Source organism: Coregonus lavaretus, assembly GCF_964263955.1.
Source record: "Coregonus lavaretus genome assembly, chromosome: 32".
In the NCBI taxonomy this organism is placed as follows: Eukaryota; Metazoa; Chordata; class Actinopteri; order Salmoniformes; family Salmonidae; genus Coregonus; species Coregonus lavaretus.
Window position 1 is genome coordinate 7,968,049 of NC_140019.1, and position 24,557 is coordinate 7,992,605.

General features: G+C 44.2%; 1 protein-coding gene across 1 annotated transcript in view; it reads left to right on the forward strand.

The window, feature by feature from the left end:
- Positions 1–22,017, forward strand: part of LOC311107808 (peroxisome proliferator-activated receptor gamma coactivator 1-beta-like) — a 61,165-nt gene extending 39,148 nt beyond the window's left edge. Inside the window, exons 2-12 of the mRNA XM_084150360.1 lie at positions 7,152–7,337; positions 8,234–8,419; positions 11,256–11,387; positions 13,022–13,988; positions 14,226–14,265; positions 14,756–14,820; positions 15,550–16,102; positions 16,229–16,304; positions 16,414–16,532; positions 16,717–16,850; positions 17,564–22,017. Coding sequence (XP_084006486.1) covers positions 7,152–7,337; positions 8,234–8,419; positions 11,256–11,387; positions 13,022–13,988; positions 14,226–14,265; positions 14,756–14,820; positions 15,550–16,102; positions 16,229–16,304; positions 16,414–16,532; positions 16,717–16,850; positions 17,564–17,655 — 2,550 coding nt within the window. The 3' untranslated portion in view covers positions 17,656–22,017. The remainder of the gene's footprint in view (positions 1–7,151; positions 7,338–8,233; positions 8,420–11,255; positions 11,388–13,021; positions 13,989–14,225; positions 14,266–14,755; positions 14,821–15,549; positions 16,103–16,228; positions 16,305–16,413; positions 16,533–16,716; positions 16,851–17,563) is intronic.
- The last annotated feature ends 2,540 nt before the right edge of the window (positions 22,018–24,557 follow it).

Consider the following 24,557-nt stretch of genomic DNA (forward strand, 5'->3'; position numbering starts at 1 on the left):
ACTGATTTTACAGGTGGTGAATCACTAGTGTTGCAACTATTCTGTAGTACCAACTATCCCTGGAGACAACTCGATCTGCAAGCACCAGATATTTTACTCTGGTAGGAAGAGTTACTATAGTAACTGTAGTCTTGTTCCTCTTCAACCCCAGTCTTAAACTGGTAACCTATTGTCCATTCCTTTCTAATGCAAAGAGCTCCCCCTGAATGAACTGGTAGACTATCAAAGCCCTTATTCTAAGCACTGAATCCGCTTTGGAATCAGATCCCATTACTGTCCTACCTAGTGGAGAGAGATTGTGTGCCTGAGAGCCCAGTGCCCTTCTCCCTCCATCCCTCCTCCATCTCAGCACGGCCCACCTCTTCCCCCGCACCGTGGACGTCCTTGACGCGCCTCATCCGGGACCACTCAGACTTAGTTTGACTACAAATCTGATAAGGAGTTCAATGGGATTCAAAAGGGGCGTGGCTGCTGCACTGTTTGGTGACTGCTGAGGGCACCCAAGGAACACAAGGGTCCCGTAATAACTTCTCAAGGTCAGAGCCCAGCTAATATTGGGTCTTCTGTCAGAATCGGCCTTCGATCGTCATCAGCCCTTCTTCACACCAGCCGGTGGCTGAAGCACAAAGTCCAGATTTAGCGTGGTCGTGAGCGTGTTCCTGCCTGGATAGAGAACAGATGACAGTATGTTACTGTCAGAGTGTGACTGTCAGTGAGGGGTTGGATAGAGGTTAGATTATGTTACTGTCAGAGTGTGACTGTCAGTGAGGGGTTGGATAGAGGTTAGATTATGTTACTGTCAGAGTGTGACTGTCAGTGAGGGGTTGGATAGAGGCTAGATTATGTTACTGTCAGAGTGTGACTGTCAGTGAGGGGTTGGATAGAGGTTAGATTATGTTACTGTCAGAGTGTGACTGTCAGTGAGGGGTTGGATAGAGGTTAGATGATTGTAAAGGATCTATATCACAAGAGTAAGCAGTGGCCAGAGGAAGGGCCCCCAATCCAAGCACCGCAATTGTTCTCATTCATATTCAATCTCGACAATCCCTAGAAAATAAACAGGGGTTAAGAAGGTTTCCAAGACAATAACCCCCAGTTCTGCATCATGAACAAACACAACAAAACACAAAACAATGGACAGTTTGGATTGGCGCCACAATGGATATTATTTTGTCTATGTTAGCCAACTGTAGTGCCAACTGTATTCTTTTGCAAGATGGACTCGACTCAATACATTCTCACTTTATTGAGCTACACTTCCCAAATACTTTTCCTGGAGGCTTCTCCTTGGGTTCTCAAACAGGAGCTCAATAAGATGCATATCTAATTACAGCAATCGACCTGTTGCTTCATGGGAGATAAAAGGTGCGCTGAAAGTGAGCCAATGTCTAGTGGGAGCGAGAGGAGCACTCAGGCACTCCATTTTAAGCCATAAGGACACTGTACCCAGGCTAAACAAACTGCTTACTGGACCTGTAAGGAAGTATTCCGTATCAATCCTACTGAATGATGGCCATGACAGGAACAATCAGTAATTGAGTGTATAGGACATGGCTGTCGCAGATCCCCCTTTAACTGGCCTACTTCTACTAACCGACCGTAGGCAGTTAATTCACATTTACTGTTGGGGGAGTGAATGGTTAGAGAGGAGACATCCTTTTTTCAGAGAGGCTTCACATGAGGAACAAATCTAATAGCCCCCACTCACAAGTCACAACTCAGGCAGGTAATGACAAGCGCTTGCCAATTTTGAGTTTCATTCATCAAAAGCGTCTCTCTCTGGTCGGTAGTCAGTTAGTCCATATGTTTCTAGAGATGGGTCATATTAGCCACGTTAGGCTAGCTGTCATGTGGTTGGGGGGTCAGGGGAAACTGACAGGGTGCACATTGACCTTTGACCTCACAGCTAGACTTTACTACTCATCACTACTCTTCATAGTGAAGGACTACAGAGACGCATAGAGGAGTAGTATATGTTTGTTGTGGATTTATTCAATGAGCCAATTGAAGATGACGTTGGATTGAACCCATCTAGTCCATTCATTTGCATGGACAGTATCAGCTCGAGTGTGTGTATTTGTGTGTATGCATGTCTGTCTGGCTTTCTATCTGTCTAGCTGTCTGTGTGTCTATTTCCTGTAGAGGAGAGGCTGAATAGAGCAGAGCCCATCTGCGTATGGGATGGCCAGAATTTAAAGCCTGGCTGGCCCGTCCCAAGCAGCTTGTGTAAGAGCCAGTCATAAGACTGAGGATAACAGCTATATATAACATACCTTAGATAGCAAGGGGCTCAAAGGGAACAGGGAACCTAGATAAGAGCCTATTAGCTAGCAAGTGTTGGAGATGAATGAGCAACCTGTTTGCTTATTAAATCACAGGACTTGGTAGGTAGTGCTGAATCTCAAGGGTTGCTCCTTTTTCCTCCCCCTTCATCAGAAATTCCCAAACGTTGGATGGTCAGAAGTCAGGACAGGAGCTCACTCTTTCTCTCTGATGTGGAGTTGAGCCCTTTTGATGGTTATAGTAAGATGACTCAAGGCAAAGGGTTTACTACTTCTCTTTTGAAGACCTTAAAGTGAAGGACAGTTGTCTGTCAGTTCAGTTGGCTTACCCCCTCCTTGGCCTCGTCCTTTTAAGATGTCATTGTACTGTAGTTGTTTCTTCATTCACAATCCATACACCACAGTGATCTTGTGTTGGTAAATCTCAGAGATGGCACTGTGTGCCACTGTTGTAACAGTAGTTGTAACAGTAGTCAATGCTCCCTGTCCTCACTAGCCTACAGGTTTTCCTTGTATGGTTGTGCTTTGGGAGAGAGAGAGCAGCAATGACCCGCACTGTGCGACTCGTTCCACTGACTTTGTAGCACATGACTGCACTTGTGACTGCGAGTTTTATATAACACAACTCACGCTTTAGAGATCCTTCATATGCCGTCTATAATTAGTTTTTTGTGTAGTCGATATAGATGTCATTGCCGTTTTTGACTGAACGGATAGGAAAGTGTCGCCTAAGCGAACACAAATGGAAATTCAACAAAGCATTGATTCTCTTCTTTTTTTTGTCACCCCCTCCCTTCCTATTTTGAATGCAGCATATTAAGACTGTTGTTTGTAAGCAGACAGGGACAACTAAATGGGTGCATAATTGACATATTCCATACTCATTTATTTCCCCTGTGTTCTGGTCACCTTAGGCCTTCTGTTGATGCCACATATTTGAGAGGTGGTGGTATACATGCCCCCCATAGCAGCTGAGAGGGAGCGAGAGAATAAGGTATGAGGAGGAAGACAGAAAAAGAAAGAACGCAGAGATGAGAACAGAAGAGCTGAAAGGATGGTGGTGGTGTTCTTGATAGTAGGTTGCGGCTGGATTAACAACGATGCGGCAGCCTACGTACATTAGCATAATTCTCTCTGTGTGTAGTTCCATGGTACACAGGGCCTGCTATGCCTCTTGGCCAGGTTGTTATTGTAAATGAGAATTGGTTCTCAATTGACTTATCTGCTTAAATAAAGGTGAAATAAATAAACAGGGTTGAGCTAACACTGTTTTCATGTCTTAATTGGAAGTTGCTAATGCCCCTTTAGAACACCGAAGTGTCTAGCTTATTTTGTCGAATGACTAATTTCCTTTTAGAGGCATACAGGACAATAATATCTACTCTGCATTTGATACGTTGATTATTATGAAAAACCTTGTTTGAGTTAGCAACCATCCACACATGGCTTTAGATGATTCCTGCATTTTGATTCCTGAGCTGGGGCACGTTTAGCAGGACACAAAGTTTTGGAAAGTTCCGATAGAAATATGCTAAGTAGAACAAACACCCCTTTCTGACATGTAGAATAAGGAATCATGTCGGCTCTATTTGTGTCATTTCTATCTGCAACGTTCAACAACGTTTGGCTACTGAATTTGGCCTTGATGTTCAGTTCAGTTGAATGGCCACCAGTGTGGATTGGTGGGTGGAGTGTCAAAGGAGAAGATCCTTGAGTTGAGTGGAGTGGCTTCCAAGCCTCCCTCCCATTATCCCCACAGACAGTGTGTGAGCAGCATGTGATATGACTAAATGAGGCCAGAGGCCAAATCCTCTTCAAATAAGGCAATGGTGTGGTTCTGGTATGTGATTCAATCTGCCACTCTTATGTCCTCTGCTACATACAAATACCTAGGTGTCTGGTTGGACTGTAAACTCTCCTTCCAGACTCACATTAAGCATCTCCAATCCAAAGTTAAATCTAGAATCGGCTTCCTATTTCGCAAACAAAGCCTCCTTCACTCATGCTGCTAAACATGCACTCGTAAAACGGACTATCCTACCGATCCTTGACTTCGGCGATGTCATTTACAAAATAGCTTCCAACACTCTACTCAGCAAATTGGATGTAGTCTATCACAGTGCCATCCGTTTTGTCACCAAAGCTCCATAACTACCCACCATTGTGACCTGTACGCTCTCGTTGGATGGCCCTCACTACATATTCATCGCCAAACCCACTGGCTCCAGGTCATCTATAAATCTCTTCTAGGCAAATCCCTGCCTTATCTTAGCTCATTGGTCACCATAGCAACACCCACCCGTACGTAGTATGCGTTCCAGCAGGTATATCTCACTGGTCATCCCCAAAGCCAACACCTCCTTTGGTCACCATTCCTTCCAGTTCTCTGCTGCAATTGACTGGAACTACAAAAATATCTGAAGCTGGTGACTCTTATCTCCCTCACTATCTTTAAGCATCAGTTGTCAGAGCAGCTTACCGATCACTGCACCTGTACACAGCCCATCTGTAATTAGCCCATCCAACTACCTCATCCCCATATTGTTATTTACATTGTTATTTATTTTGCTCATTTGCACCCCAGTATCTCTATTTGCACATCATCTTCTGCACATCTATCACTCCAGTGTTAATACTAAATTATAATTGTAAATATTTTGCACTATGGCCTATTTATTGCCTTACCTCCATAACTTACTACATTTGCACACACTGTATATAGATTTTCTATTGTGTTATTGACTGTACGTTTTGTTTATTCCATATGTAACTCTGTGTTGTTGTTGTTTTTTCCGCACTGCTTTGCTTTATCTTGGCCAGGTCGCAGTTGTAAATGAGAATTTGTTCTCAACTGGCTTACCTGGTTAAATAAAGGTGAAGTAAATAAAATAAATTAATAGAGCATGGCTGCTGTCACTGCTCCTGATAATGGGTCATTATGCATGTCTATGTCACATCCTTCAATATACTGCAAATGCGTTAGCAGTCAGTGTGTGTGCTTGTGTGTCTGGGTACAGTGTGTGTGTCTGTGCAAGCGCGTGTGTGTATTTGTGTGTGTGCCTGACCGTTCTGCCTGTGACCTTAAACCTTCAGAGCCCAAGGATGTTTTTATTGATTGATATCCGGGCAGTCTGCAAAGGAGAGTGGAGAGAAGGGAGGGGGAAAAACAGGTAAAAAAGACAAAGCCTGCCTGGAAATAAAGAACGCTCGGACTTTGTTGAAATTGATTAGCCTGGCCTCTTATTTTCCTGAGAGGGACTAGAGGGAGAGAAGGAGGATGGAGGGGGGAGGTGGAGGGGTAAACTTAGCTAGGGGGGGGGGTGAGTCAGACCTGCAGAAGGGATGGATGGATGTGGGGATGAAGAGGGCCTTGCAGAAGGCATTCTCCCCATCCATTTCTCTCCTTCTTCCTGTCCTTTCTTCTCACAACTTCTGAGATATCACACCAGCCAGGCTGCCACCACAGCTCTCTCTCTCTCTCTCTCTCTCTCTCTCGCTCCCTCTCTCTCTGTCTCTCTCTCTCTCTCTGTCATAGAACATAATCATTCAGTTTGCTTGAGTAACCAGTCATTTGCTCATTACAATGGCACACACACAAACAACTGTGTTGCTCTACATCTGCAATTTATGAACTCATAAATGGTATCAATTTATTACCCCCTAATCTTTGATCCAACACACATACTGTAGAGTTGCTACAATGGCACGGAGGGTTGGTGTTATATCAAAGAGAACACAGCCTTCCTGTGATAAGGTTTGGGTACATCTCACTAACTAGACAACGAGGCACCGATAGTTTGTGGCACATCTATGTCCTGGAAATGGAATGTGTGTTAGAAAGGTGTCTTTTTCACAAGGACGAAATGACACTTGTTCTACTTGTTCCCATCTCATTGTCCCCAGAAAGCATCTTTGTAAGTGATGGCTGATGATTGGTTGAAACCGGGCTGACCCCAGGCCAGTTTAATGAAATGAGTGGAATTGGATTGGATTGGTTAGCGAAGGCAGGTGCGACGTGAAACAGAGCTGGAGTATTTAGTGTTAGTCACTCATCAAAGATGCATAGCTAGGGCTCTATGGCACAGAATATTCAGGTTGTGGTTAGGCTAGGCTAGGGACCTCCTGCAAACTGCATTGTCAAAGTCAGGTACACCCTGTATACGAGTGTCCCCCCTTTTGGCATGCCAAAGACAACAGGTGGAGAAGGCGATCAGCATCACACACAAACACACACACACACACACACACACACACACACACACACACACACACACACACACACACACTGACAGTACAAGTCTCCTCCATGTCCTCCTCTCCAGCTCCACTCTCTACAGGCATAGCCTATTTCCAGTTCTGTCCCTCTCTCCATGAAATGTGGTTTCCATCTCTCCCCCCAGGTGACTAGAGTCACTTCCCTTCACACTGGCCTATTCCCCTAAATACTTTTACTATCCGTGGACCGCCAAGTCATCTGTGTTATATTATATCACGCTTTCACTAAGGGCTCATTAGGAGATGGTGGTCTCAGTCTCGTGACTCTGGTCTGTCTATGTGGCGCATGTTTCAGCACTATGTCCATTAGTTGTAATGAGCATGTGCAGAGAGATTAGGGGGACTGTCTCTTTCAGAGGGCTCTGTGTCATTGACAACCACACTGTACTCTACTGTAGTGGTTTACTCTCTGTGTCATTAACATGAGTGTACTGATGCTGATGATCAGTCCCATGAACTTTCCAAACAATTTGATATTTGATAAGATATCTTCAATGTACTGTATTTCTTAAAAATGAGTCACCCTTTGATGTAAACTGACCTTTCCACCCTCTTCTTCCTCCACTCCCTCCTTCCCTATCTCTCTCTCTACAGTATGGGGAGGAGGAGGTCTGCTCGGACTGCCTGGACTCTGACTTCCCTGACATTGACCTCTCTCAGCTGGACGCCAGCGACTTTGACTCAGTCAACTGCCTCAGCGAGCTCCACTGGTGCAACGACCAATCAGACATCTCCGCTGCCTCCATCCAGTACAGCACAGGAGACCCCGAGTTCTTTGAGGTGAGACGCTCGGCCCCCCGCTCAGGATTCCACTAGCCTGGTCCCAGATCTGTTTGTGCTGTCTTGAAAACTGATCTGGGACCAGGCTAGGATTCCACCAGGACCATCTCCTCCCACCCCTATGTAATGGAACTGCAACATAGAGAATAGCCCCGTGATATGGCTGTAGACTCCTATGGCGTAGGACTAGACTACACAGATTAGTGGTAAACCGAAGAAGCTCCAGTCTGAGTCTATGATAAGGTTGTAGACTCCCATCTTAGAATCCCCCTCAGTGATCGTTATCGATCTGTCTAATGCACAGATCTCACATAATGTGTTCATAAACATCATCCAGTGATTGAGTGAGCCGGGCCCCACCAACACAACACTGTTGTTCCTGGGTCTATTTTACCTTACCATCCACTTGATTATAATCCCTTGTTCAGATTGATTTATGAGGGGTAGAGTAGAGGTTGGATTGGGACGATTACCTCCGGGCCTTGTTTTGGATGCCAGTGTGGAAGCCATTGATCTCCCAGCTTAGTTCATTTAACCTTCAGATTGGGGGTGGGGGGTGTAAGATGAAACCTCGCTCACTTCCTGTAGGCTGTCTCCGCTCCGCTATCATCCCACCACCTGATTCGATGCTCTCAGCAAGATGGCAGCTGTTGAAACGAACAACCCAGTGTGTGGATGGTTGGCGTCCCTCAGACTACAGGGAAAGAGTAGAATTTAAAAGCAGAGTGCTCTGTGTTGTAAGGAACTCATCTGTGTTGTACTATAAGTGGGTGGTATGCTCACTTACTCCCCCTCCTGCCCCCTAGAAGAGGGGAATGAACTGTGTTGTAACTAACTGTGTTGTAAATGGGTAGTGTGTTCACTGATGCCCCCTCTCTCTCTCCTGCCCCCTCCAGATAGAAGATGAGAATGCGGCACTGCTGGCTGCTCTCACAGACAGCCTGGACGGCATGGTGGAGGACGAGGTGGGGGGGCTGTCTGTGTTTCCCTCGCTGGGGGAGGGGTCTGAGGAGGACCTCCCCTTCCCTTCAGGCTCCCTGAGTGACGGCTCCCTGAGCTCAGAGACTGAAGACCCGTCTCTAGTAAGAACCCTTCCTCACTGTTTAAGGTGGATTTGGATGGGCCTCTGCTCTGACTACCCCACAGCATGGGTATGATAGGCAACAAAGGTCTGAATTTTTCTCATTTTGGGCTTTTCCATTCTTTTTAGCAACCACTACTTCTAATAAGAATGCTTTTTATCGGCAGGCACAGGCAGGCAACCTGGCTGGACCACAACTATGGTCTCTTAAAGGAACTGTGGCTCTCATTAAATCTACCTTTTTTCCCCTTGCCCCCATTGTTCTACTTCTCTCTCACTCCCTGGCCATCTTAAAGGGGTAATATACTACTCTCATGCCCATGTCTGCCTCCTAGGACCTAGCCCAGCCTCCTATAGCTCCAGCAGTTAAACTGTGGAGCCAACCCTGATGCAGAGTACCCCGTGACCCTCCCTCCCTTTTCTCTCCACCCCTGTCTCCCCGCACCCCTCTCCTCTCAGAACCACGCTTCCAGGAAAAACATGTTTTTCTTTTCAACTGTTGTCCCTATCTACTCATGCTTGCTCTGGATTGCAACAGAAAACTGGTATCTTTTACAGAGAATACGATAGGATTTCATTACATTGGGAAACATTTGTCCGGTTGCTATTCGGTGTGCTCGGATGAGCATGCAAGTTAACTAGGAAGTCTGGTGTAATATACTGTATGTCCTTTTATTACTTCTGGAATATATCCTCATTGTTCTTGTCCACAATGAAGCTAACATACTTCCTTAAGTTTCCTTAAGTTTCAAACTGACACAAACTTTGGACCGGGTTTAAAGAGACACAGAGATCTCACATTATCAAGGCAAGGGTTACAAAGGTCCTATTGTGTTACAGCTCTGAGTGAAACAAGCTATGTGCATACCTGCATGGTCACTCACTGCCCATACTCACTCTGCCTCTCAGAGATAATTGCAATTACAGGATAACATACAGACTATATATATATATATATATACCCACTGAAGGGAATTTTTCACAAATGGATTACATTTCCCTCATGATGTCCTTAGATGGCTTAAGAATCTTAATAGGAGTTGGTATCAGTTGGCACTGATAACAGCAATAAGACAAAATTAGCAAAAACTGGTATTCTGCTTCTGTTGTTGTGCATGCTAAGTAATGCAGAGGTAAACAAATATACATACCGTAGATCCTATAGGCTAGAAGAGTGGAATGATGGCCAATGAGATGCCACCATTTCATTATAATGTTCATAACTTCCTGCACTGTTTTTAGACACACAAAAAAAGGCCCATCCATATGGTGAAATGTGGTTTAACATGGTGACATGTACCAGTCCACCTTCCTCCCTCCCTCCCTACCTGTCAGTCCCTTTCCATCCCAGAGAGACAGCCTAGAGGATTTGTTGCATGTGACCCTGGTGTTGTCATCACTGGTGTGTGAGAGGAGGAGGACTCCCTCTGCTGGCAGGAGCTGTAACTGCAGCTGACCTCAGTGTGTGTGTGTGTGTGTGTGTGTGTGTGTGTGTGTGTGTGTGTAGGTTTTTTGGGGCCATTTAAATCTTTGGGTGGGTGTTTTATCGGGCCGCCTAAGACCAAACAGTGTAAAAACATTTTTTGGGCCAATGATTTAATTACCAAAAATTATCGGGATGGAATAAGGCTTTCAGTGTCAACTTTTAAACGACTAAAACCAAATATAAAGTATGTAGAAAAGAGAATGAACCTATATATTTGTTTTATAATATAATCTCTGAGAACTAACAATCACCAAAATAACAGCTAGACAGTCCAAGAGAATTGAAAATTCCTAAAACAATTGATTTAGCAGTATTGATTTTGTTATTATGTTTGAGAAAAAGAACATAGCATTAGCCATGGCAAAATGTGTAGCATTGTAGGAAATTATCTTTAGAACTGCAAAAATTCCACTCAGCTCCATGGAGAAATGCGTAGAATTGCAGTAAATTGGCTCAAAAATGCAACATTGTCTCTACACCGCCAAGATGGGGGGCCTAACATTACGTGCGTGCCTGTGTGTGCGAGGCAGTGTGTGCGCGTGCGAGGTTGTATGCAGGCAGAGAACAAGGGCTGCATTGAGCCAGGCAGGCCAGGAAGTGGGCCAGAGTAGAGTAGTCTTTCATGGCATGGATGGGCCTGGCGTGTCAACAGCATTTTGTACACAAAGATGGAAACCTTCAGCACCCCTTAACTTCCTCAATGAAACACTGAGAGGCACCATCGAAGCCCATGCCAAGTTGGCACATGCTGACAGGGATGGGCAACTCAATTAGCACTGTTCTTCTCATCTATTTCATTATCTGTTTCAACAAGGGCTCTAAGCATGACATATAGGACCAGACAGTATTTAGCTATCAGCCAAACATAACCAGCCGCATCATTCCCTCACATCTACAGTAGGCGCTCCGGTGCTATCCTCAGTCTTTGCCAAAACCAATGCAGCTTACGGGATTGTTGTTGTAAGCAGATTTATATCATCTGATGATTTCACATGCGATGCTGCTGCTGCTGCCTCAAAGTGTAATGGATGAAATGCGAGGAAGTAAAATCTCCATTTGATATGCAATACTACAGCATTACCTCCTCATTGCAAAATGCGGGAGAGCTATAGAATCGCATTTCCGTTTGATCTTATATTCACACGGCTTCCTCCTGCCAGCTTCGGTTTGAGCTCTATATTGTTCAAACGCTGGATGAAGGAGGAGAAGAAAGCGGGGGAAATACATTTACGGGTGGATGAGTCATGTCAAGAGTGATAATACATGTTGATGCTACTGTATGTTCTGCTGATTGATTGATTGATTGGCAGACATGTACATTACAGTTGTCCCAACCCATGTCCCCCTACAGCTGAAAAAGCTCCTGCTGTCCCCCCCTAACGTGCCCACGGGCCTGGAGTCACACAAAGAGGGCAGCAGCAACAGCGGGCATCGCCATTGCAGCAGGAGCCTGCATCTGAAACCTGTCAGGCCTTTGGTTAAGGTGAGTAAGTTGGAGCTCTGTGTGTGGTGTTCTGGAATAGAGCTCTGTCTAGCATAGAGCTCTAGCAGCTCAGAATAGAGCAGGGAAGGCAACACGAGAGACTTAAAGCGAGGGAGAGCGGATACATAGGCTAGACGACAGGAAAGGTTTTCTATAGCTATGACCCTTAGTCCGTTTCTAGTTCATTCACTGCTCTGCCATCCGGATCCAGGATATGGGTTGAATAGAGGACCTAATCACCAAGGTAATGCTTTGATTATAGTGTTTTTAAAGACTAAAACATACTACAAGCTCTACGGAAACACAAGATTCGGAGCATAGCGCAGTGTAGTGGTGCAAGGTAGTTTTTCGTCACAGAAGGGGTGGCATTCGCTCCGGAATTCGACGTACATTTGTACTACCTGAAAATGGAGATGTGCAGTATCCTTCTTTCCGCAGCAGTGTTTGGTTCCTTGATCTGATATATAGGCTGTATAGGTAGCCTATTTTGCATTGATAACCAAATATAATCTCAGCAGCTGTTCAAACAGTAAACCAAACAACAAGAATCCACTCAAAAAGGTATTTTGTTTAGAAATAATAACTAGTGATTCCAGGCTATTGTGAAATGGTAGAACTTGCTATAGCCAACCAGCTAGCCAGGTGCTTTTTTCTCCATGACCAAAACATGATGACATTCTATTTTTAGCTGATATCGGCATTAATACACAAACAGCATATCAAACTGGGATAATGTTTTAGGTTACTCCGGCAAGTATACAAATATTTGCCTGGGCATATTTTTTTATTATAAATCTGATTATTTCACATGGAGATGTGGAAAGCTAAAAAGGCTAGCTAGCTTACTATGTTTATAGTGAGGCTTAAGACAGCTAGCCAGGCTGCCAGCTAGCTACTACTAGCAAAAAAGCTTTCTCCCTCTTGTGAATGGGACTGGGACCGATGTGGACATCATGTTACCAAAAGGTGTCCACTGCTCCAAAAATCCCATTCCACCCACGCGCATGCATGTAGATCAACGGAGTGAAGCTTTTAGTAACCTTAAGCCTTTATTTTCTCATTTATTACCCCTGTCCTACCCTGGCTTTTCCTTTACTGTGGTGGTGGCCGAGGCATGTGACATCTGTGGCATTAGAGTGAGTGATGCTGAGGCTTTGGAGTGACAGATGGCTGTAGTCTCGACCAGGGGAAAGGCTAGGGCAGCTCTGGCAATGAGCTGGTGGTTATATAAAGTGCATCATAGAATATCTCTCGCTCTCTGTCTCTCTGTCTCTCTGTCTCTCTCTCTCTCTCTCTGTCTCTCTGTCTCTCTCTCTCTCTCTCTCTCTCTCTCTCTCTCTCTCTCTCTCTCTCTCTCTCTCTCTCTCTCTCTCTCTCTCTCTCTCTCTCTCTCTCTCTCTCTCTCTCTCTCTCTCTCTCTCTCTCTCTCTCTCTCTGAGTCGTGATTCTGGGAACATTGGTATGAATCTCTGTTGCTCTCTGTGCTGGTTTTGGTTACTCATAAGTTCAAAATGTTCACTCTGCACTGTATCTTCTCATTGCCTAGACACTCATTAATATTTTGGGTCATACAGTGCACAGAGGCTCACCAAGGTCATTTTATAGGTAGTAACTCTAACTCTTTCTTTCTGTAGCATGAAAGCACACAGGAGCGTAAGCCCCGAGCGGTGCGACCAGCAGGACGTCTGTGCACAGAGCTCCACCGGCACCTGACCAGCGCACAGGAGGCGGAGGACACTCCTTCAGCCGACACAGAGGATGAGGAGGACGAGGAGGAAGATGATGACGAGGAGGACAGTGAGTCCGAGGAGGAAGAAGAGGAGGAGGAGGAGGAGTCCTCGAGCAGTGAGAGTGAACGCTCCACTCCCCTTGAGCCCACCAAGCCCCAGTTCTCCTCTGAGAAAGAACTCAAATCTGTGGTGGAGCTCATCAAGTATATGCACACATACTGCCTGCCAGCGCGCAAGCAGGCCGTCTGGGAGCGCAAGGAGCGTGAGTGCCTAGGCCAGGTACGAAGGGTCAGGCCCGAGTGCACCCCGTTCCTGATCCCCCCGAACTGTCACAAGGCTGCCCCCCAGGCCCAAAGCAGCACCCCTCGGCCGCGCCTCGCATTCACCCGCAGACGGGAGGTCAAAGCCAACTCTCTCCTGCGCGAACTGCTCAAAGCGGTCAACTCCTTTGACGTGAGCAAGCCTTACAGACTCCACAGCCCCCCCTACACCCATAACAGAGGAGCTATCACCAAGCCAGTGCATGACAGAAAGACTGAGACCCCCAGCCTGGCTGCCAGCTCAACCAAACCAGAGCTTATGAAAGAGTGCGGCCTAGAGGCCCCTCTGAGCCCTGACCTGGAGGACGCCTCCTTCTCTGTCCGCCGCTCCCGCAGGCTCGCCTCTTTCCCCAGCCGCTTCGCCAAGAAGGTGCGTGCAGGCCAGGTGAGGGTGGAGCCTGCGTCCGGGGCGCGGCGCCCTGGCGAGGAGGACAAGGCGGTCAAACACCCCCTGGGAGACGACCCGGAGAAGGACTCCGCCGCCAATAACAACAGCACTTCCCAAACCACGGCAAACGCAGCCGAATCCGATAACCTCTGCTGTCAGAACGGTAAGATGGCGACGATGTCAGAAACCCCCAAGCTCTCAAGGCATGTCCTGATTTTTCAGTCCACATGGCTCCATCATGCGGTATCTTTCTTCAATTTGATGTGAATGAAAAACACAAGTGCCACTGATAAAAGGCTGGTAAAAGGTTGTTTTTATACCTGCTGAACCTGCTGTAGTGTTCTCTGACCATGTATGTAATCATTGGTACCAATGACTCTTTCTGTCGTTCTGATTGCAGAGAAACGCGCCTGCCTCTGTCTGCCGCTGAAATCTACTGGGTTTGTTTTCCATACTATACTCCTATACACTACAATACATATACTGCTAGCCCATAGCCCCACTGGAATCACAAAGCTATTTTTAATGTACACTTCTGGAAATCTTCCATGTGTAAAATTACTGTGGTGTTCTGTGGCTCACATAGAGTTTTGTGCTGCTTTGTGGACTCTGTAATATCCCCAAAGCACTCCACACAAGCCTTTCATGGTAACACAGATCCCAAAATAGACCTCAAAAGGAGAAGGAGCTTGTACTGTAAGACCAATCATAGACGGCTGTAAAGGGAAAAAAAGAAAAGCTATTCTCATATAGCTCACGTTCACAATAAAAATGTAATACAAACTCCAACATAAACCCTACAAAAGAAATCCTTTAAAAAAATCATAGTACTGTGCAGTACATCCTTTTGTCGCCCCTCTACCTCGACCCCTGCACCCCTGGCCCTGATGATGACTCTGCAATCTCTCTCTCTCTCTTCCCCGTGATCAGAGACACACAGTATGCCAACAAGCCCTTTGAGCAGACTCTCAGCGTGGATCTGTGTGGCACAGCAGGTAATGTTGGGGCTTTGAGTCGGTGTTGATAATATTAACGTCTTTTACACCTTGGCTTGACAAGACTGAATAAGAGCAGCATTTTGGAGCTATATCCTATTGTGTCTGTCAGAAGAAGCGTGTCTAGAGGGAAATAAAATCTAGCTAGCTAACAAACTGTATTGTAGACTAGTTTATCTCTTGTAGATATACTATTGCTAACACAGAGCTCGGTAGTAGAGGAGAGGGGGAATGTATTTGTATTGTGTTGTAAAGAGCATGCCTGGAGTCTAATGACGTGATCTGTCTCCTGTGTAAATGTCATCTTGACAGGGCTAATTTGGTTGTATAGCTACTTGGGAACGGAGAAGACTGATATAACAATACTTTACAGTGTCTGCCGCTGATATCTTCCTCAAAAGCCATAATGTTAATAACAATTGAAAGTCAAATACGCACTTCAGTTCAAATCAATATGAGATTGTGTGCTCGCCTTGTGCCGTATCAAGTCGCTGTGTTACTGTAATGTTACAAAATAACAGCATCAAAGCAATTTGTTGTATTGGGAAAGCCATTGAAAGACAAATAGAAGTGAACAGAGTAACAGACAGTACACCCAGTAACAGTTAAATATTAGCAAGATTTTAAAACGTGACCAGTGAAATTGTCTGAACTGTTGATGTTTCTCTAATGTTAACCCAACTGTACTGTGAGGTACATTTGACTTATTGGAGTGGTGTGTGTTTTCAGGCCTCACCCCTCCCACCACCCCCCCTCACAAGCAAGTGGAGGACGAGCTGTTCAAGCCAGAGGGGAAAGGAGAATCCCCCCCGAAGGGCTCGTGGCTGACCCGGGCCCACTCCCGCAAGCTCCCCGAGCAGACTGAACTCTACGCCCAGCTCCGCAAGATGGGCCAGGCCATCGATGCAGAACCCAAAGTCCACAGGACGTTCGGAGACCACGACTACTGCCTGCTGAGTCTGGGGGAGAGCCGGAAGAGAACCACCGCCATGCTGTCCCACTCACTGTTTGGACGCCCCTCTCCGGAGGGGCCAGAGCCTAAGGGGGACAGGGCTGACCCCAGGGTCCAGGGGGACAAGAGGCTGGAACAGCTGGATGAAGACAGGCTCTTTTCCAAGGTGCCAGAGTACCTGAGTAACGGTAACAGGGCTGACAGCAAGGTGGACGCTTTATCCCCCCATAACTCAGATGAAGAGGGGGAACGCTCCTCCCGTTCACCCTCCCCCATCCTCCACTCCGGCTGCTGCCAGCCCCACTCGCCTAGCAGCAAGCCCGACTTCAGGTGAGAATATAAACCACTGTTTGTCTGATTAGCAGTCACAGCCAGGAGGACTGTCTCCTCTCATTGGCATGTGACTCAGGTTCTTCCATTAGCTCCCGTCTTATACTGTGTCTCTCTCCTCCTCAGCTGTGAGAACTCTGAGATGTGCCACGGAGACAAGCAGAGAAACAAAATCTCCAAGTCTGTGTTTCAAATTGACGAGGTAAACACCAATTAAGAGCTATTATGAGTTTCACAGTGTGTGAAGTTGGCATGATTTGCCACTGCGGCAAGTGTCTTGTTCTGACAGTTGCCATTGTGTCGTTGCCTAGGACAACTGCCAAGTGTTCTACATACACAACCTGCCGAGCAGCGTCACACAAACGATGCTGCGCAAACGCTTCGAGGCCTTTGGAGACCCGGAGGACTGCAAAGTCATCACCAAACACGAGTAGGTCCTTTTTATCAGCCTGTCTGGCCCGTCTGTGACCTTCCAGAGTACGGAATGCAGTGAAAGTGAGGACCACGTGCTGAAACTCATCCCTCTGTCTTTGTGCGTGTGCGTGCGCATGTGTTTGTGTGTGTGTGTGCATGTGTTTGCACGTGTGTGTGTGTGTGTGTGTGTGTGCGCATAGGGAACGCTGTGGAGTCATCAAGTTCCGTCCGGCACCCAGCGGGCAGCAGATCCAGCGGCACAGACGAGAGCCGCTCTTCCAGAACGGAGGGGGTGGTATGCACAGGCTCAGCAGGAAGAGATACATAGATCTGGGTAAGCAGAGATACAGTCAAAGTAAAGTCAAACCATAGTATAGGGAATCATTGTACCATCTAAATCGCTGTGAAATATACTGTATTTTCAAGAACAAAAAATATATATTTTTTTACAGCTGTTTGAACCTGGTGGACCAAAACAGCTTTTTGAAGCCGCTAGAACAAAACCGAAAGTACTGTAACTTTCGTTTTGGTCCATCAGCTTCAAACAGCTGTAAAACTATATTTTTTGTTCTTGAAAATATATTTCACAGCGATTTAGAGGGTACAATGATTCCCTACACTATTCAGTGCTTGTTTTCTCACATAAACTGAAATTGAGAGAACTGTAGAATTTTAGCAACAAGGAAATTAGAGATTTCCACTAGATAAAACAGCCACAAAGCCAGAATAGCTTTCCCAGTTTGACAACAGATGCCGCTCTGACGGGAGAAATAAATAGGCAAATATCACAGCCAATCACAACACTGGCGGGTAAGTAATACTGTGAAATACTATCATTTCACTATTAGCGGCAGATATATTATGGAATTTTTTCTGAAGTTACAATGCAAAAATAAAATAACAATCCTATGTGTATTACCTTTAAGGAGTATGAACTGTTGGATGGTGGCAATACTAAGATATTGTACAAGTTGTATCTCCATGTAATGTTGATGGTCATGATGACACTGTTCTAACAAAGCTGTGTGTGTGTGTTTCTCTCTCCAGACGAAGCAGGACCAGGGCCGGTGAAGAGCAAGTATGACGCCCTGGACTTTGACACCCTGCTAAAGGAGGCCCAGAAGAGCCTGCATCGCTGACGGTGACTCGGCTGGCCTCGCCTTAGAACCCTCGTACCACCCCAGACTTGCCTCAGTACCTCAACCAAGGCACCTCGTCATGTTTACATTTTTAACGTTGGAATAAGAAACTGACCTTCTCTCTTTCAACTGAGGATACTCCCGAGGAAGCTAGCAGGGGTTGGAGGGATGGAGAAAAAAAGCAACGAAACAACATAACATTTATCTGAACACAAAAAGCTGCTTCCTGTCTGTGTTCCTGACTTTGTTGTGACTCATCGTGGTCCCGTTGAGAGCCAATGGGCGTGTGGGCGGGCGAGACCTCTGTAGCAAACCTTGCTCCCTCCGTTGGTCGTTGTGGTGTGTGTGTCTGCGTGCGTGTCGTTTTTTTGTACCCCCTTGGTCACTACTGGTGGAACTGCAAGCTGTATTCGCCATTACGTTGTACGGTATATAGCAAAACCTGCTTAATATTAGCAAAATTGTGGATGTTAAAACTGTGTGTTATGACATAAAATACAAAAACAAAAAAATATTTGGAACAGCTTAGAGTTTACAAATCGAAAATGAAAAGAAAAAAATCTTGTTTTTTGTAATTTTAGTGCTTCCTTAATTTCATCTATGCACTCTAACGAGGTAATCATGTTTCTTCTCTCAACTTCTTCCCGCTACTCTGCCACGCAACTCTGCTATGCTGTTGGCTGCTTTACTCTATAGGTTCTGAGCTAGCCACTCTCACAACCTGGTTACACTAATCTAGGATGGCAGTCACTTCCTATCCTACCAATGGCACATAAATGGGCCTATGACAACTAACGCTATTATGTCATGAAGTAAATTTCAAGGCATACTTACCCTATGAAAACTCACTCTCCAGAGCAAGATCACATAATCCATCCCAGCCAATACTCTGCACTATTTGTACTATCTGAACATGTCTGTAAGTGCAACCCAGCCAAGGACAGAGCAGAATCAGACATTTACTCCAGGTTCTAGATTATACCGTATACTATAGTAATGGAATGTACACCTCACTGATCTGAATGTAGAGCCCTTACCTGAACCCAAGTCTCTGTAGTTGTGCTCCTTTAATAGAGCTCCATTGCAGCCTGTCTTTTTGTGATGCAGCCAGCAGCATAGCTGAGGGAGAGAGCATCCAAGGCTCACCGTACAGGGGTACCACTTCTGTATATGGTGATGGTAGAGGTCATATTACGATTAACACCTGAGAGAGGGGTGGTGGTAAATCAAAAAGAGTATGTTGAACTCTGTTGAATTTTCCCAGAGGTATGGATGGTACCACATCAGACAAGCGTCTCCACCTCATTTAGATCCTTCCCTCTTCTTCTCGGGTGCTCTCTTCCTCTTTTTACTCTCGCTCTTCCTCCGCTGATACACTCATTTACTTCTCCCAAGCTATCCTTTCTGATTGGTGGAGGAGTTCAGCTTGCTTTTCCTGCTAAAACTCCCACAACTCGCCTCGTGGCTAAAAACTCAAAATAGTTTGCGTGTCAGTTTTTGGACTGTGTATCCAATGTGTACCTGAGTGTGTCGTCTGTCTGTGTCTCGTGTTCGGGTTGGCGCTGCCATCGCTGGGGATCCCAGGGGGACCCATGGCCCTCTAGTGTGCTGGGAGACTGAAGACCTATTTTGTTCTCTCCCCCTCTCTTTATTTTTTCTTCGAAGACCAGGTCCCCCTGTCCCCCAGCCCCTCAATACTGTGCAGCCTAGCTCTTCTGTGTGTGGGCATGGGGCCTCGTGCTGCCCCAGCCTTGGCAAACCTCCTTCATTTTTTCTAACAGATTATCCCTGTCTCTCTCTCTCTCTCTTCCCCATTTATCTAATCTTCTCCTCTGTAACACACATGAAATTGAATGTTTACATCACTGATTTCTCCTTCGACTTTATTAGTTTGCACACTAAGTACAAAGACGCCTTATTCAGTGTTTGAGTATCCTATCAGGATGTGCCTTCTTGGCTTACCCTAGTAGGTTTACTGAAGTAAAAAAAAGTACAATATTTAGTGCTATACATACTGATAAAAAAAAAAAAGGTTGCTAATCAAAAGAAGAAAAGCTGAATGAGTATTTGTGCTTAGTATGTATACTACTAAAGAGTGAGAGAATGTGCTGGTTTACATGATAAAAAATATAAATATGATATTATATAATGTGTATATAGCACTATGCGTAGTGTAAACATGAAATGTATCGTTGTGTCTATACAGCGATTTGTAGATGTGCGTTATAAAGGTGGTGGGACACCATTGCAAATCAGACTGGCAAGGATAAACTGTTTAAAGATGCAAGGTTGAACAATACAGGGAGTAACTGAACTGAAGGGAATTTCTTTTAAAATGACTTGACACAAGTCACACTGTTGTATAAAGTATCCCTTTAGATATGCTATAGAAAGTTTCATTTCTTTTTTAATGATTTAAATATTTTTGATGATTTTTCTTTTTTTAACGCAATTGAGATGCAATACATATATCTATGAGACAGCCTTTCTCAAAAATTGGAAGTGGTTATTTCAGTGGTTGGTTATTAAAATAAATCCTTGAAAACTGATCCTGTACTGTACGTTGTAGAACTGCTAAAAAAAAAAAAAAAAAAAAAAAAAAAAAAAGATATAAAATGACAAATAATAATGTGGTCAGTCATGCCATACATCTAAAAAATAATGTAGAACAATAATACCGTTGCACATAATAGCCCCAAATAGTGAAATATCTGTTCACAACTTTTCATGAAAGGAACTAGACCTATTAATGACACATGTTGTTGGTACACAGGTTGTTAAACTTGTTGAAATTCAGTGGACACTTGTATAATGATTGGCAACTTGTGAACATGTATGACTCTAATTTTGGAGAGAGGGAAAGAAAACGGTCACTATGCTTTCAGCCCCTGTTGAATTTTCAGACTACTTGATGCCAGTGGCGTGCTTACATCAGTAGAGTTGAATGACAACAAACGATTCTCATGAGGAGAGCCTTAAAACAATAGGGGAAAACGAATGCTATCACTATAGCTTTTAATATTACTGTTTTATCTCCTTTCAAATCCTATGTGTTTTATTATTATTAAAACTTTTTTCAATACAGCCATATTATAAAAGGTATATAAATATATATACATATGAATATATATTTGTGTGTTTGTGTAGATATTAAGATCATTATATACTTTCTTATAGAAAACTTTGATGTTAACCATTTTCCTCAGTGTTTCAGAGCACTTCGGCACATTTCAACAACTACTGTCAATCTAGGATTTGTTAGGTTGAGAGATTATCCGAATTGAACTCCTTCCGAAGGCAACCCTCATCAGAACAGAATGCAATACTGTCTTCCCACTCTTCATTTCAGAAAATGGCAAAAAATAAACTTGAGGCAAGTTGACCAAAACTATATTTGATGTTGGCTTTAAATCGAATTCGGAGAGCCTTGTCAGATTGATTTTCTAAATGTCATTATCCAACTACATAGTCCACACAAATACATATTTAAATTTTCCGATTTCATTTCATTGGAAAATGTCTCTTTAAACTCACCACCATGTTAATAAACTCGCCCTATAGAAAGAAAACGCTTGCAATACTGGTCCTCTGTGGGCCCCTGAATCACCACTGTTCACTGTACTCTGGATGTAAATGGATATTTCTGCACTACTACCCTGAGTCATGTGTATCAAAGGTTATTTTGTATCCCAGACAGTCAACACACAGAAAACATCTGATAACATAATGGTAATGTGATGTCATTGGCCACTTTGGGGGCTGCAAACTGTCACAACCTAGCTAGCTGTGAGCGGGTCTTTGGTGGAAGAACAATTGACATAAAAGGGCATACATTGTTTGTTTTTCTTGTTTTTATTTATTGCTATTGATTTTTTTTTTGTCTATTTACATCTAATGACTATCAAAATTCACAAAATGATTTCCTTTTTTAATGTAGTTTTGGTAAACAGTAAATACTGCTAGTGAGATTTTATATTTTTACATATGTTGGTTTTATTTTGCATTTATTCTTTTTTATTTATAAGCCACTTAGTTTGGATGTCTTTTAATGGTGTCTTTTTCTGTTTTGTGTGATTTCATATGTCTTCAGAATGTGGAGACAATGCATTTCAGGACATTTGAATTGTTAAAATCTAGTTTCATAGATACATTTATCTATAGCGGAAATTATCTGATGTTATAAATTATATTTTAATTCATGTAAATAGTTTCAAAATGAAGACTGTGGCTTCATTTTAAACTGAATACATTTCTCTTCAGAGATTGTTTACATTATTAAACTGTAGAAATGTTCCTCATATACTGTAAAAAGTACATATTTTATTGATTTGCCTCCAAAAAATAAAATCCTAATGAACAACATGAAGATTTATTTATTTATTTTTAGTCATTTAGCAGATGCTCTTATCCAGAGCAATTAGGGTTAAGTGCCTTGCTCAAGGGCACATCGACAGATTTTTCACCTAGTCGGCTCGGGGATTAGAACCAGCAACCTTTCGGTTACTGGCACAACGCTCTTAACCACTAAGCTACCTGCCGCCCTTGGACATTATACTATCAATTGTGCGTTATTTGATGTGTCAATGGTTGAGACTTTACACATGTACAGTCGTGGTCAAACGTTTTGAGAATGACACAAGTATTGGTCTTCACAAAGTTTCCTGCTTCAGTGTTTTTAGATATTTTTGTCAGATGTTACTATAGTATACTGAAGTATAATTACAAGCATTTCATAAGTGTCAAAGGCTTTTATTGACAATTACATTAAGTTTATGCAAGGAGTCAATATTTGCAGTGTTGACCCTTCTTTTTCAAGACCTCTGCAATCCGCCCTGGCATGCTGTCAATTAACTTCTGGGCCACATCCTGACTGATGGCAGCCCATTCTTGCATAATAAATGCTTGGAGTTTGTCAGAATTTGTGGGGTTTTGTTTGTCCACCTGTCTCTTGAGGATTGACCACAAGTTCTCAATGGGATTAAGATCTGGGGAGTTTCCTGGCCATGGACCTAAAATTTGACCTCTCCTTGAAGTTCTTGATGATCCGATAAATGGTTGATTTAGGTGCAATCTTACTAGCAGCAATATCCTTGCCTGTGAAGCCCTTTCTGTGCAAAGCAATGATGACGGCACGTGTTTCCTAGCAGGTAACCATGGTTAACAGAGGAAGAACAATGATTTCAAGCACCACCCTCCTTTTAAAGCTTCCAGTCTGTTATTCTAACTCAATCAGCATGACAGACTGATCTCCAGCCTTGTCCTCGTCAACACTCTCACCTGTGTTAATGAGAGAATCACTGACATGATGGCAGCTGGTCCTTTTGTGGCAGTGCTGAAATGCAGTGGAAATGTTTTCTTGGGATTACGTTCATTTTCATGGCAAAGAGGGACTTTGCAATTCATCTGATCACACTTCATAACATTCTGGAGTATATGCAAATTTCCATCATAAAAACTGAGGCAGCAGACTTTGTGAAAATGTATATTTGTGTCATTCTCAAAACTTTTGACCACAACTGTACTGGAGCAAATAGAGTAGAGCAGGTCTACAAGTATCACTGTGCTACTATGATTCGGTGTTACACCACAAGGACAAGACAACACGCAACTGCAGTAGTTAAAATTGTTGAATTCATATCTTTACAATCCTTTTTTATGTGTTGCATATTCAGAGCCAATACATAAAGTGCATTGACACATTGTTGCATGGCCACTGATACTAGGCATACTAGAACACTGATTCTTGACCTGCATCTACCAGTAATTACAATACAAGAAAGCAACAAAAGGGTATTTCTCTATTTAAAGGCTTACACAGCAAAGCAATATCTACCATTCCCCTTGCTTTCTATAAAGAGTAACATCCCATGTGACACAAGCATATTTGGTATGATTCTATAATTCATTATTTTGATAGAGTAGCTTGGGGAAGGGGTGGTGAGGTCCCTTGGTGTAGAGTGTCAATGTCAGCATTGAGCAGTTATTCTTGCTAAGGAGACATATCTAGCTAGCCTAGCAGACGGACGGACACACTGACTGATTTAGGGCGGCATGTAGCCCAGCAGTTAAAAGCGTTGGGCCAGTAACCGAAAGGTTGCTGGTTCAAATCCCAGAGCTGACTAGGTGACAAATCTGTCAAAGTGTCCTTGATCAAGGCACTTAACCCTAAATGCTCCTGTAGGTCGCTCTGGATATGGGCGTCTGCTAAATGACTAACATATAAATTTGTCTTAAGGAACCACTGGCCAATTTTCCACTCTTTTTGACTGTGGTTCACATATCAGTGTGATGCTCTCTAACTGGATGTCACTCATTTCTCTGCAGCCTCAGCCTCTACACGGCTACGCTGCCCTAGTGTCAGGACGAGACACTACGAGCCTCACTGAGCATCACAGCGCATCACAGCCCTATACGGGCAACCCTGACTGCAGCTCTCCCCTATTGGTGAAACACAGAGAGAGAGGCAGCAGCGTCACCATCACGAGTGACGACACTACAATGCAGTGCTTAGCACAGTGCTTACGTGTGCTCACTTCTGCGTGTGTAGCAGTGTTGTATATTGGTGACGCACGGCTCTTCGCTACAGGAAAGGAAAACCCGCCTTCTGATCCCCTCTTCCAATCAGTTCTCATTCTCTGTGCTCAATTAGGTTGCCACCCTCCCGGGCATCGTTCTGTGTTTTGTAAGATTGTTATGTATGGCCCCAGTGGGACAGTTAACACACACACACACACACACACACACACACACACTGTAACGCACACTATATCCTGGGGGTGGATGCTAATGCTCTAGACTTAATTCTGCAGTAAGGGACCAGTGCAGAGAGTTGAATACAGGTTTATGTACATTATTAATAACCATAGGATAGGGTAGCATAGAATCAATGAAATACAGGGATA